This window comes from Protopterus annectens, chromosome 4.part0 (assembly GCF_019279795.1).
Source record: "Protopterus annectens isolate FY-2018-M chromosome 4.part0, PAN1.0, whole genome shotgun sequence".
Classification (NCBI taxonomy): Eukaryota; Metazoa; Chordata; order Ceratodontiformes; family Protopteridae; genus Protopterus; species Protopterus annectens.
In genome coordinates, this window is record NC_056733.1 from 1,822,820,503 (window position 1) to 1,822,835,926 (window position 15,424).

Sequence of the window (15,424 nt, forward strand, 5' to 3'; positions counted from 1 at the left end):
GTTTACCCACCTGTTCAGACACATGAACTAAATCCTGCAACTCTTTACACTCAATACCTTCCGCCAGAGCATCCACCTTAGATTTCAATTGTGAAAGGAGATAATTCTGATATTTTAACATGTGAAACTGACAATTCAACGCCCTCATGGCTAAAGTGGAAGAAGTATACACTTTCTTTCCCCATCTATCCAAAGCCCTTGCCTCTTTATCAGGAGGGACAGGATTTTAGCAACAGAGGCCTTCACACCTTTAGGCCCCTGAGAGACAGTTTCCAGGTCTGCCCTAGGACTCTTAAAAAGATACTTATGAGCTTCAGGCACCCTATAGTACCTATCCGGTTTAACTGGGGCAGGAGGCAAAGAATCAGGATTCAGGGAAGCCTCTGCAAAAACATCTTCCACCACATTCAGAACAGGAGGTATAGCTAAAGGCCTATGCTGGGGTAAAAACAAGAATTCCCTAAGCCTCTTCCTGGAATCAGAGAAATCTTGACCTTCCCATTTAAAATGCTCCCTCATGGAATGCAGAGTCTCTGAAAATGCAAAATCCTCAGGAGGAGAAGCTGAAGGAGTAGAATCATCCACATCAGAATCAGAATAAGGAGGATACTCCTGCAAGTCTTCAGCCGAAGACTCAGAAGCCTCTGAACATTGCTCAAAACTCTCAAACTCAGGTTCCACCCTAGGCCTCTTATCAGGAGGGGCATAGAACCTCTAATCATAGTAATCAAATCCTCTGCCATTTTAAGCATATGTTTCTTAGGCAAAGACCCTGAAGCACTAGGAGAAACCCCCACTGAAGCTAAACTTGGCCTGCCTCTCAAAGAAGCCTTGGAAACAGAAGGGAGGCTCTAACCACCTTAGGAAGAGAGGGAAGAACAGCCACCTGAGAAGCCCCTCAGCCTGGCCTACTTCCTGAGAGGATACATCCTGTAACAGTAAAGTCTCTCCCTGAGACTCCAAAGAAACTCCTGGCAGAACCTCCGGCTCCACTGAGCCTTCTAAAGAACCGGCGTCTGGGACTGTCGGTTCTTCCACTCTAGGCTTTGCTGCTTTGTCCTTGCGCTTTTGGCGAAGCGGGCGCCGGAGCATCCGGCGGCATTTTATAATTACAACGCTTCCCAAAACTAACCTGGCACAGTCTAACCTTCTCTTAATAGTGCGTTTGTTAAATCTAGCACAAGAGCGGCATCCAACAACGCCGTGCTCAGGCCCTAAACAAGGTATACACAAAGTATGGTAATCCCTATGAGGTATCTGTTTCCCACAAGAAATACAGTTATTCACTTTTTCTGACATCCGGTTAAATACTGAGGCAAGAAAAACAAAATATTCCCCAACGGGTACTTAGCCAACTTTGATTCGGTCTGAAACTCTGACTTCAGAAACTTTCAGAACGCCAACCTGCACTCGCAAAATTGCTTCTGCATCGGACCATGCGGCAAAAAAGACTGAAGATATGGCGTCGGTCATGCGCATTAGTACCCTGACGTACTGACGTCAGTCTAATGCGCCCTGACCGACGTCAGCCATATACTTTGGTATTCGGGCCGACTGGACAGCGGACTACCCAATAGTTAGGACTGCAGCAATGTGGAATGAAGAACATCAGCAACATAGACTTGTTTTTCAGAAAGCTGCATGCTTTCTAGGAATTCATGCAGCACTAAAAAACACAGTTTAAACCAAATCATAATAAAAAAAATACTTACAGTGTTCTTTCCCAAAAGAGGGCTTGCTTCCCTCAAGCTTCCTCTCCCAGTTAACCTGATGGGTGGATTGTGCATCTTTGGACTACTGCACAGCATTCTTGGCTATAGAAAAAAAAAAGGCCCCAGATTCAATGTAAATTCAAGTGAATAACAGCAACATTGCCCCAAGAGAGCAGCAAAGAAAACACAGCACTGACAAGAGAGCAGTAATGGAAACAGGCTGCAGAACATTAGCAACACACTAACAAATCTTTGAAAACAACGCACTCTACAGATACAAACAGGATTATAAATATACCACTCAAATGTTAATGCTGATATTTTCTCAAACAACTTTCCCCAGGACTTTCATATTCATGGATCAATGCAAGGCGTGGATTCAGCTTATACACAAAGCAATTGAGCAGCTACTCGCACTGTCAAGAAAGAAAGTGACATCTTTGGTCTCCCCTAGAAGATGCTCTAGCTATCATGCCATACCTCCACGGTAGAGTAGCCAGTCTGACTTCATAGTCTGGCCATTCAGCTATGGGCTCACCAGATGAGTGTGAGCACCGTGTGCAGCATGTGGACTCTACACCAGTGGAACAGACGGCAATACCCACACCTCATGCACATAACTGCAAGATACTAAATGAGAAAGTACAGAGCAAGTGGTCTTCATGAATGCTGCAAATTCATAAATACAAATCAGCACAACTGAAAAGAATCCTGGTATATGTGCAAAGAGAAACTGCCACACTAAGGAAGTCTACAATACACCATTTTATATAAAACAGCATATAGCTGTTTTAACTAAATGGTTTATTGTGGATTTCCCTTGGTGTGGCAGCTTCTCTTTGCACATACACCGGGATTATTGTTTTCATTTGTGCCAATTTGTTTTTTACTTCTCTTCAGCACTGGCATCTATCAGGTCTTTGGTTTTAATGAATTTTCAGTGGAAATGGATCCTGTTGGGAGTAGATGACAAAACTCGGCTTTTATTTTCGGCCACGGTTAATAAATCTTTGGTTTCCAACTTGGTGGATAATCTACTGCACATTATAGGGGAGCTTACCAAAAAAACTGCTACTTTAGTCTCTTTGGGTTTTGTGACTTCAGGTAGTCAGGACCACACAATTCCTCATTCTTTGAGAGTGGATTTGCAGCAAATGGTAACAAAACAAGCAACAGAAGTTTCAGGAATGCTACAATCATTTGAAATATATGCAAGTCCTATCTCAACTTCTTACCTTACTCATACTGGTACTGATACACTTACAAGTGCAGACTTCATACATATTTCCCACTATGGTTTGAGTTTTGATTCAAGCCTCAGAAAGACTATTTTAACAATGGAAGTGAAGGATACCATGCAAAACTAAACTTACAACTGGTCTATAGTTATTGTTAAAAAAATTTACCTAACTGCTTAGTCTGCAGTTGGACAAGACTTAATTTTCTGGACTGTAATAAAAATAGGATACTGAAAGAGTTATTTAAAATTTCTCAATTGTATGAAGCCTGTTTGAGATTTGGTTAAATCGTTTGAGTTGGAGTTGAATTGCTGGATTTATGTACTTAGTACAGCATTCTGTGTTGTCCATTTTCATTTTTCCTCAACTAATGGGTTCGGATCAAAGATTCAGATGCGACTCCACTACTTCTTCCAGATCACTGGATCCTAAAACTCTTGATCTCCTCCCTTTATCCATAATGCCCCACCAACCTAACATATCTCAGATCGAGGCTGCTGGCCCTATATGCAAAATGAAACTAGTAAGAGAAAAAGGGATGCTGGAAGTCAAAGAACAGAGGTTCTTTTACAACTCTGATCTCTCTAGAAGCACAAAAAACGAGGGGGAAGGTGGGCAGCTAGTTGTGAAAAAATGAAAATGAACACCACAAATGGAACTTCATGTTAAGTACATAACTTGAATCTGATGTTGTCATTTTCATTAATTCCTCAACAATGAGACAGAGTCCCCAGCTACTGTAACTCTGAGAAGACCCTCAGGAAAAATATCCCAGAGCACTGCTGAGCTAAATGCCGCTCTATTCCTAGAAATCAAATCAAATTTGTAATGAGAAAGTGTGCAGATTAGCCCAAGTTACAGCTCAGCTGTGCAAATATCATCCAAGGATGTTCTGAACCAAAAGACTGCAGAAACCACCACATATCTTGTTGAATAGGCCCTAGGAAGTTTTGGTAAAGATAAACCCAATTTGCCATAGACAAAGGTGATGCAATCAGTTAACTATTTGCTCTACGCAACTTCTGATACTGTATTACCTAATCTGGTAGGAGAAAAAGAAACAAACTTTCCAGATTTCCTAAAATCTTTGGTTCTATAAAGGTAGAAGCGAAGTTAAACACACATCCAACATATACTCTCCTTTGTTAGATAAATATGGAAAGAAAACTGGGAGATTAATGACCTTGTTAATATTCAACTCAGAAGCTACCTTGGATAAAAATGACTGACTAGTTTGTAGCAACACCCTGTTTGTGACAAATCAGATAAAAAAAAGCTTTAAAAAAAATCACAGCCTGGAGTTCAGAAACTCTTCTAGCCGGCGCAACAGCCACCAGGAAAATGGTTTCCAAGACCGAAATTTTAGGACAATTTTGGCTGAAGGCTCTAAGGGAGGTTGAGTTAAAGCCTGAAGCATGAAATTTAAATCCCAAGGTGGAGTACGGTCTTAATGAAGGTCTAAGCCAAAAAAATTCTCCTTTCAGAAAGGTCTTGCATAATTTAGATGAAGCGAATGTATAATTTTTATCCATGTCAAAATTAGATATGGCAGCCAATTGAACTCTAATAGTGGAAAAAAAAACTATCTACTTCATTAAAGATTGATGCTAACAACTTCTAGGCTACCCAGTGCAAGAGCCAAAAAGGGGTCTAGGATTTTGCTAAGGATCCAGAAGACAAATTTTCCATTTACTCTTGCAAGGTTTTCTAGTAAAAGCCTTACTGGATGATAAAGTATGACTGACCAGGAAAGAGAGCCTGGGCTGTCTAGCAATTAGCAGAACTGGAGAAACCATGCAATCAGCCTGAGGCCTGTCAAGTCCAGATGAGTCAAGCCTGTCAGTTGAGACAAGAAGTCTGGAGTTGGATCCAGAACCCATGGTGGATGTAGACGAGACCGAGGAATGGGAACCAAACCTGAAAAGGCCAAAATGCAGCAACAAGGATAACTGTGCTCTTCAACTTAACTGCTTTCTGAAGAAATTTGGGAAAGAGTGGCAAGGGTGGAAAATCATGCAGAAATCCAGAGGGCCAGTCATAGACTAGAGAATCTCTTGGCGATTCCCCTGATGGAGGGATCAGGACAAAGAACCTGCTGTACTTGTTGAGGGCAGAGGTAAATACATCTCTGCATGGCTGGTCCCACTGATGGAAAATTCACTCAGTCACGTCGATATTGAGCAACCACTTGAGGCATCAGAATGAACCTTCTTAACACATCTGCAATCACATTGTATTTCCCCAGGATGTGCATTGCTAATAGAAAGTGATTGAAATAAAATCACCCATTGCCACACACTCAGCTTCTCAACAAAGAGGATAAGATCAGGTTTAACCTTCTCTGATGTACCAGATTACCAACATGCTGTCCCATCTGTATCAATTTTCTGGATGGGAGTGCATCTTGAAACACTAGGACAACTGCTCACTTCCAGGACACTGAAATGCATCTTGGCCTCTTCAGGGGAACACATGCCTTGAACTGTTCTTCCCAAGTAGTATTGCCACCTGAGCTGGGAGGTGTCCATCATGACTGTGGCCTTGAGAAGGTGAACAAATGGAAAGCGTTCATAGAGTTTGTTCAAATGAATCCACCATAGAAGATAACTTTTGTACACTTGACTGATCTTGACGGACATGGATAATGCATGATGGAGAATGGACCATTCAGCAGAGAGTCCGTTGAAGGATTCTTATACTGAACCTAGCCAGTGGAATAAGGGCGATAGCAGCCATGGACCCCAAAGCCTGTAGTATCAACCAAGCTGGAAGGGATGAATTCTGGATCACTTTCTTCACTTGGGATTGGAGAGTACTATTCAAGTGGAGGGAAGATAGGCTGAGTCCAAATGAGCACATATGGACTCCAGACTGTGTTGGTGTGAGTTGAAATTTGATGTAATTGACTTATTCCTAGATGAGAAGACAAATGGAGCAAGTAGTCCCTTGCTGTATCAGTTGATGCCTGGCTGAAGTTGTAAGGAGCCATCTTTCTATGTGGGGTACAATACCAATTCTTTATGTAGGCATTCTGTCACCTGTAGCAGGTTTAAATACCTGTATTTTGTTAATTTAGAAAAGATCGACAAACCCTAAGGGTGGCTCTTGGAAGACCAAAATAGAATATCAAGAGTTATTTTGGCAACTGAAGCTTAATGCCATTGTCTTACCAGGTATTTCTATTCTGCCAGTGCTAAAACAAAGGTCAGCTAAATTATAAATAACCTCTTTTGCTTAAAATATTCTTAACAGGTTTTATGAACTTAACTTCCAAGATGATTGCACACTGAGTAACAGTTCTCCCAGTGTGAAAACAGAAACTCAGAGGAGAGATCCAGTCATTTTTTTTTTTGGGGAGGAGGGGATACATTTCAAGTTATTGGCAAGTACACTACCTTAAAGCCAGCAAAGAAATTAAAAAAAAAATGAAAGGAAATCAAATCACAAATGGTTATGAGAAAACTCTGGTTGAGCAGAGTCCAAGCTCCAGTTGGGATCCAGTAAGCTATAGTAAAAAGTCAAATATGTGTTCAGAGGTAATTAAAAGGGTCTATATTCACTCTGTCCAAAGGTTTATTTCCATGAACTTTTGTTCGACCCGAACACAGCAAACGTTCACTTCAACAAATGACTTACCCAGGATAAGGAATGAGTTGGCCATCATAAGGAATTTGTCCTTTTCCCCCACTTCCTCACTGTAGTGCGATCTTGGAGTTGGCATATATAGTTGGGGGTGTGGGAGCAAAGCCCCATACATTGGTAAGTTTGAAATACTGTGTGCGACTGACGGAATGCTGGGCAACTCATTTCTTTCCCTGGGTAAGTCATTCGAGAACATCTGCTGTATTAGCCTGATAAACAAAGGCTCACAAACAAAATTTCAATATACTGATATAGACCACATTAAAATGCACAATACACTGAAGTAGATCAACTCAAATAACCAAAGGCTGGAAAATGGAAGAAGCTTTAAAACAGATTAAGATGAGCTGATAAAAACTCCAAAACTCAGAGGAAGACACGAAGAAAAGGCTGGCTGAGTACTAGAGTACTCATGAAGAGAGGTTTTAAAAATGGCAGAATTAGAGTGCATTATATAGAGAAAAACCTGAGATTTTCTGCAGCACCAGAGAAACTGGAAGGAAAAGATTGCATTTATTTTATGAAAGCACAAACGGGAATGATTCCACAGCAGGATCTGCTAAATGAAAGATCACACTGTGTGCATGCTCCAAACCTGACTATGAGAAAGCAGAATATGCTGAGGAGGAAATCATTTGCTCAACAAAAAGTGAGCTACCAAGAAGAGAGTAATTATGTTTCTTATTCTTCTGATAAAGCTTGTAGGGAGACTGTCGTCATTTAAACCTTCTCCAAAACTACAAAGGTAAATGCTTGAGAGACAGAAAAAGGCACAGGAGTTGACTTGAAGAACCAGGAGTATGTTAGAAAAGAACCAGAGACTGACTTGGAAGAGAGAGATCAACAGAAAGAAAACCAGAAACTTGAAGAAGCTTTGTAATTCTAGATTTCATTCAATCACATTTGTGAAATATGGTGAAGCAAGCAAACCTCAACACATTGAACTGTTAAACTTGTAGGGGACTCCAAAGGATATACCACCTCATGTCATTAATGTTTGGAACATAAAGTACAGGGTAAGAGGAAGGAAAGAGGTAATTACACCTGTATCATATTTTTGTAAACAAAATATATTACATGTTATGAAGTAAAGCTTTTTCAGCTATTTTTGTATGCAATAAGGATAAAGTATAAACAAGTGTCCTTTTTCCCCCCCTTCTTTCTTGATCAAATTTAAGAAATGAAGGCACTGCAAGATAAACAGAAGAAAGCCTGAATAAAAGAGCACAACTAAAAATCCATGTTTTTTCTTACTTTTACATAGGGGAATGACTGGAATAAGGCCCTTAGCTTGATCAAACACGTTTTAAAGGGAAGCAAGTAAATAAAAATATTGAATGTAATGAGAAGTTTTTTGTTTTCCTTTAGCAAATAAGTGTTCACAATGCAATATGAGAAGCTTGTAGCTGAAGACAACTGCATCTGGTTCTCGTGTTTCTAGGGAGAGGAATTTAAGGAATGGGTAGTGGAAATTAGGATTTATTAGGAAGACAAATTTATTGAGAAAATACAGCTAGAGAGTGGGATAAAATGGAAGTACAGTTTAAAAAACAGGTTAGAAATAAAAGATAAAGTTAAGTAAAGTATAGTTGTGCAAGATCTCATCATAAAAACAAATGTCCTACTCTTCACTGTTGCAGTATTCACATTACAGATCTCCTGCCTAAGACAGCCCGACATCCGGTCAGTATACCAAAGTTTAGGTTACTTTAAGGTATGCCATACAGCACACATATGCTCCTTGCCTAGTGTAGGGCATAACGGTCACTTGGGACATATCCTCAGACCAGAAAGCCCCAGTAGGAATGTCAGTGCAAGGAAATCCAAGAGATAACCAGTACATCCAGAAGAGAAATTGACCAAGGTAAGGAGTGAAGGGGTGAATACTGCAATAGTGAAGAGGGCATCTATCATAAGATTTTACACAAGTGTTTTATGTCCTTCCATTTCACTGGTACAAGTAGTCATAACATTATGGAGAATGCCAAAGCTCAGGAAGGAACTTGGGGGGAGGAAGTACCAGCAGAGCTCTCTAGGAAGAGATAAAGGATGGCCCCAGCAAAACCAGCTCTAGGTCTGGAAATTCCATCCAACGTGTACTGCATGGGAAAAATATGCAAAAAAGTCCAGGTACCCAACTCAAGAATAGAATTAGTATCCTCACTCTTGAGAAAAGCACCAGAAGAAACCACAACTCTAGTAGAATGAGCCTTAACAGAATAAGGAAAGCTCATACCATGAAAAAAAAAATAAAGAAATAGCTTTTTAGATACAATAACTAATAGTCTGCTTAGATACAGCCAATCCCAAGGGCCTAGGATGAAAGGTAACAGAGCTCTCATAAGATTTCCTAACAGACTTGGTCTTTGTCAAATAAATTCGGAGTTGCCTATGCACATACAACATGTGTGGCACCTTCTCACTAGCAGATTGTGGAGAAGGGAAAAAAAGTGGGCAAATAAATTGACTGTTTAAGGGTCAACTCATTCACCACCTTGGCATAAAAGGAGCAGTACACAAGAACGCCCTGTCCTTATGAAACAAACAAACAAAAAAAAAGTACAAGCCATAAGGGCTACAACCTCAGACACTTGTCTGGCAGACGCAAAGGCTAACAAAAGAACAGTCTTCCAAGTGCAATGTTGAAAGGAAGCTGAAGCCACAGGTTCAAAAGGAGCTAGTCCATTTTTCCAAAAAAAAAATCAAGATCACAGGGAGGAGCAACAGACTGGCTTCCTGAGAGGCCTAATACGAAGGATGCCTGTAAGGAATTTTTCATAGGAAGTTACTAAGCTACTGGCCCTAAGGCACTTGCAAGCCTAGGCAAGAATTTAGCCGCATATTCCAACAAGTCTGAACCCTATGCCATTATCCAGCAAGGACAGCTGGAATCCCAGGGGTGTATTTTCGATTCTCCATCCAGTTTGAACTTAAAAAGGTTTAATGAAGTACTCTGCTATACGTAGAGAGGGAGTCTGTTCCACAGAAGGGGAAATCTCTGGGACACTATGTCCAGCCAACGAGTCCTATTGACGTCACAGACCACACTGAGATCACACGTGTGGGTTACTGGAGTGGTGCTCGATTGCGGATATGCAGCAGTCCCATCAGGGCAGAGTCTGAGGTTGCTTTATATGCCTGACAGAGGTCACCTCCGAGAAGGTATGTTTGACATTGAGTACAAGGACAAGTCTTTTAGTCCATCTGTGTAGAGTAGATGTTTGGGGCCCTGGATTCTCCAGCTGCTGCATGCGCTCTGTGAGGTACATGCCAAAAGGGGCATTGTACTCAACGAGTCTTGTAAGGGAAGAATACAGGGATGTTATGACCACCTTGTTCCTAGATGAGACATACCCTTAAATAATAAGGTGGTGAGGTGGGTCATGAAGAAAGCTTTCAGTACAATGGAGGCAATATGGTGGTCAAAAGTCAGATTATCAACCTGGGTGCCCAAGTCTCTCATGACTGACTGGGTGCTTAGTACCTTATCAATGTGATGATTTGTGGGGACATCACTCTCCCCAAATGGGATGATGAAGCATTTTCTTGCAATCAGTTTGAGGCCATGTTTCCGGCACCAGTCACCTGTTTGGGTGAGGCCCTCTTGGAGGATGTCCACATCATTAAGGGAACTGATGACAGCATCCAGCTTGCAGTCATATGCAAACTTGGTCAGCCATAGCCCACTAGATTTCACCTGCACCTCCGAGAAGTATATGCCAAACATCAGAGGCCCCAAGACAGATCCCTGTGGTACACCGCCCGTTACGGGTCTACTTGAGGTGGCTTCCCCTATTCTGACTAGGTGGCTTCAATCAGTGAGCCAGTTTGCTACCCATCTGGTAACATATGGATTAATGCCTAGTTGAGAGAGTATCTATTATACTCGAGTGGGGAATAGTATCAAAGGCTTTGGTCAGGTCAAGGTAGGAGTTATGCACAGTCTTCCCCTCGTCTATGGCCTTGGTGACTGTCTAAAAGAAGTTGACCAAATTCAACAGGCATGACCTTCCTTTACAAACCAAACTGTGGGATCAAGGGTCTGGAGATTGCCAATGAACTTGTTAATGAGGTCCATGATAATCCATTCCATGACCTTGCAAAATCAGGCTAGGTAGACTGATGGGTCTAATTTCCTGGATCGGTGGGCCCTCCACCTTTGAGCAAAGGGAAGACAGTGGTGGTCCTCCACTCGGCTGAGATGAAGCTTGTACTCAGATTTTGGTTGAATAGGGTGCCTAATGGTGCTGCAAGTTCCTGCCTGAGTTCATGTAGGATGCAGCCAGGAATACTATCAGGTCAAGTGGAGGTTATATTTTTTGCCTTTGAGAAGGCAGTGATGACTTGCACCCTACAGATAAGGGGAGGGAGGCAAGTACTAGAGATGTCCTGTTTTACCGATGGGGAGACAAAGGAGGAGTGAAGTTTTCATTGAACCTGTCTGCCAGCAGGTCGGCTATATCTACAGAGTTTTGTGTATGTGGTGTCCTTGACCACCAGTTCTGAGCAGATCTGGGAGCTTCCTGTGAGATTGTGGACGTATGTGACGAAGGTCCTTCAGCTTAAAATCTAAAAGCTAAAGGAGGGGATAAAGGCATACAAGCAGAGATAGCTTCCCTTGAGATTGTGGACATATGTGAAGAAGGTCCTTTAGCTTCAAATCTAAAAGCTAAAGGAGGGAATAAAGGCATACAAGCAGAGACAGCTGATAAGCAGGCCTTAACAGAATAAGCCAACTCTGCATTGATCAGGTCATACAGGCAAATAGAACTAAAGGAACATCGACAGAAATTAGATCCAGGTTATAAAAAAAGCACAAAACAGAAAACCTCTTCTATTGGATAACTAGGATTTCCTAGCCCCCAGCAGGACCTTAAGTATCTTCAGAAAAGGCTGTCTATGTGGATTCAAAATTCCATCACCCACAGAGTCAGTTGAATCTATAGGTAGGGAATGATGACAGATCTTGTCTTGTGCGAGTAGGTTAACCCTGTGAGGTAAATTGTGATGATTGCCCTTGACTAAATGAAGAAGAGGGAACCAATGCTGTCTCGACCAAAAGGAAGTCAAAAAGACTGAAGATGTCCTGCTAACTTTAACCAAGACTTTTGGAATGAGGGGAAGGGGAAATAAAGCACAAAGAAACATGCCCTTCCTAAGAAAAAAAAAAAAAAAAAAAAGAGGGTGTCCACCTTCCACATCAGAAAACCTGGGAGTCTGGCAGAAAATAGAAGTTGTCTGTTCAGACGGGAAGCAAATAAAACTATTTTTGGAGTACTCCACCCCAATGTCAAGAAACACATCCATATGTAGCATCCATTCATGGGATTAAGATCCTGCTCAGAATGTCTGCCACAGTGTTTTGACTTGAGAAAATGTAAACATCCCAAAGAGTGATTGGATACTGGACAGCAAAATCCCATACCAGGAGTTGCAACTGGAAAAGATAGGATCTTCCTCCCGCTGTTTGTTTACATACCAAATCACCATTTTGTCTGTAAACACCTTGAGAGGTCCAAGGGAGACAGAGAGGAAAAAAAGATGAAAAGCCTGAAGAGACAGCAGAAGGGCTCTCAGCTATAAAATGCTGTGCTCCTTCTGTTGCAGAGGAGACTACGCTCCCTGCACAGTCAAGGAGAGGATAGCTGCTCCCCATCCCATGTCTGAATCATCTGTGAACAGCTCCTAAGAGGGATGAAGGGGATGAAAAAGGGAGCCCTGGATTTAAGGACAACTGCCTGACCCAACAGTGGGGTTCCTTCTTGAAACAAGACAGAAGAGGAACTATAAATAATAGGGGATTGCCTGTTGACCCAAAACTGACTTCAGAACCCAATGACACAAAGTGAAGTTTGGCCAGAGGGAGCATAGGGATGGTGGAGGCCATGAAACCCAGAGCTCTCAAACTCTTTGGCTGAAATGGAAGCCAGAGGAAGAGGAGTTTGAAAGAAGGAGAAGAGGGTCAAGGAATTGGGAGGAGGAGGAAAGGATGCCAGCAAAGGCACCCATGCGACTCCTGCAACCCAGAAGAACATGGTCCTGAGAAAGAGTGAGAAGATTCTTTGGAAGTTTATTGTAAATCCTATGCTCTGAAGAAGAGAAATGGAAAATGGAAATTTTGCAACAGGAACTCTGGAGAGAATGCCTAAAATAATAAGTCGTCCAAGTAGGGAAATACTTGGATCCCCTGAATCCTGCAAAAAGCAAATCACAGGAGCAAAGCATTTGGTGAATACCTTTGGAGCAATAGAAAGGCCAAAGGGCAAAGTTGAAAACTGAAAATGCCAGGAAGCAAAGGAGAAACACAAAACCTTAGTGAAAATTGGATGGATTGGAATATGGAAAAACATCCTTCAGATCTAGACACCATATAAGGCTGAGGAAGCAAAACCAGTAAAGTCTGACGGCACAACATTTGAAAAGTGGTCACCTTCAGAAAAGTGTTTAGGAAATACAAGTCTAGAACTGGTCACCAAGTATCCTCCTTTCTGGCTATGAGAAACATCCTGGAGTAAAACCACCTCCTCCTCTGAGAGGCAAGCAGTTCTTGAACAGTACCCAGAGTAAAAAGGTCCCAAAATACCTCTGGGAAAAAGGAGAGTTGTTCCTGAGGGGGTTGAAGAATACCCATAAAGGGGGGGGGGGGGATTTATGCACCATAAAATACCCCTGGCGAATAAAGAACAAAACCCAAGAATCCAAAGTAATCTGCAGCCATGCAGTAAGAGTGAGAAGTAAACAGAAAGAGAAAAATGACTGGGAAGAATAGGAATCAGAAACCATCTTGTTCAACTGGAAATGAAGACTTCTGACACACACAAGTCTGAGCAGCCTTAGCAGGAGGAGTCCATTTGGCACCTTTCTAGCCTTTAGGAGGAGGGTGACATTGCCTGTGAACAAAGGCTGACTGGGGCAGTTTCTCTGAAATTTAGGAACAAGAGAAAAACACATGCTTGATTTCATGTAAAGCCTTTCCCTTATCCTGAAAGGACAAACAAATCAGAAGCAGCTCCAGTAAACAAGTCTTTATCATAGAGAGAGACATCAATCAACTTACCCTTGATATCAGGCAAAAATTGAAGCTGAAGCAAAGAACAGCTCCTCATCACTGACCCAAAAGCAGCAGCCCTAAAAGGAGCATAACTGCATCATAACTACATTTGATGGAATAACGAGTCACATGGGAGAAAGTCTAGAACAGGGAAAGAACAGTTTTACTCTGAGTCTGGAAGACCAGATATAACCTGACAAGCCTGGGACAGGGGAACCAACACATATCTAGACATATGGGCCTGATAATTAATACCCTAAAAGCCAAGGTAGCTAAGGTGGAAATCTTAACCAGACTTTAAATGGTGCTGCTATCTTAATCTGACAGCAAAAATCTAGTCGAATGAAGCAACTAACAAGCACTCGTCAGTGGCTACAGACACCACTGAAGCCAGCAGCAAAACCCTTGAACAAAGATTTACAGTCCTCAGGCACCCTATAAAACCCATCTGTTTTCTATGAAGCAGGGGGCTGAGAATATGGAGTTTTAGCGGAAATGGAAAATGCATCAAACAAAGTGGCCAAAACAAGAACAGCAGCAGGTTGAAGAGATCACAGCTGCAGCAACTCATAGTACCTCGTACAAATATCAGACACCCTAGCATAATCCATATTAATGAACTTAATAATCTTGGAGATTGCATCCCCAAAATAAATCTCTTCAAAGGGAGTATCTGAACTGGCAGATCACTCTTCTTCTGACCTGTAGACAAAAAAGGAATTAAGAGAAGAGTTTGCAAGGGATTCCTCATCCAAATCCACCTCTTTCTCAGAGGAATCCTGTTCACTGGGTCTTTTGTAGGGAGTACAGGACCAAGGGGAGCTTGAAAAGAAAAAACCCTGAAGAGAGGTTTGAATGCCAAAGCACTAAACAAACCACGAGTGAAGGCCTGTCACTCACTTTGGATCCTTAGGGGCAGGAGAAATGTTTAGTTTTTTGTATTTTTCCTCAATGGTATGTCTGCCTTATGAAACTCAAAGGTCTGCCCAAGGACAGCATTAAGTAGTGGCAGTAGGAACTTCTGACTAAAATCTGAGCAATACTTCTAAACCTGTAGGAAATTATCAACAGCTGTTGCCCCTGAACATTCAAAATGGAGGTTCAGAAAGCTTCCGCAAATATGCTTAAAGCCGGCTCTACATGGGGCCTCCAACTCGATTGTGGCAAAGGAATTAAACAACAAAGTTGGGCGTACCTCCAGGCATTCACTCATCTCAGGAAAGATGTCCAGCAGAGTCTAAACAGTGAAAGATTCTGGCCTAGGCTTCTTTGCCTTCTTCCCAGACGGCTGCCTTCAGGGCAGGAAGTTCCCACCATTGTATCTTTCACAAGAAGTTTAAGCTACTAACTATAAAAAAACTGCAGCAAATAAAAAGGTTACTACTCCAAATTTAGGAAGAAAAGCCTGACAAATTCTAACAGAACATACAGTCATACGAGGTGCCAAGGCAAAACAGACAATTTTTGTGGTAGTCTTTATGGAGAAATCATCTCCCACAATGGCACTTAGTATTCTTGGAAAACATGAAACCCTGAAAGGAACAAAAAAAAATAGTAAAAACAGGCACTCTAATGAGGCACTTAACTGCAATAGCCTGGTGAAACTCAGCAACGGAACACAGGCATTTAGACAGATGATCAACAGATAAGAGCTCGGACTGCTGGCAGAAGTTCTGAGGAAGGTACATAGAGACATCACCTTTATGCCGTATGCTAGGCAAGAAGCATACATATGATATACGGCATACTTTAAAGAACCTAGGGCTTTGGTATGCTGGCAA

At 41.9% G+C, this 15,424-nt stretch overlaps 1 protein-coding gene across 1 annotated transcript in view; it reads right to left on the minus strand.

Moving 5' to 3' along the window:
• CDC25C (cell division cycle 25C) overlaps nucleotides 1–15,424 on the minus strand; it is a 1,649,736-nt gene that overhangs the window by 1,247,143 nt on the left and 387,169 nt on the right. Inside the window, exon 7 of the mRNA XM_044069511.1 lies at nucleotides 1,713–1,814. Coding sequence (XP_043925446.1) covers nucleotides 1,713–1,814 — 102 coding nt within the window. The remainder of the gene's footprint in view (nucleotides 1–1,712; nucleotides 1,815–15,424) is intronic.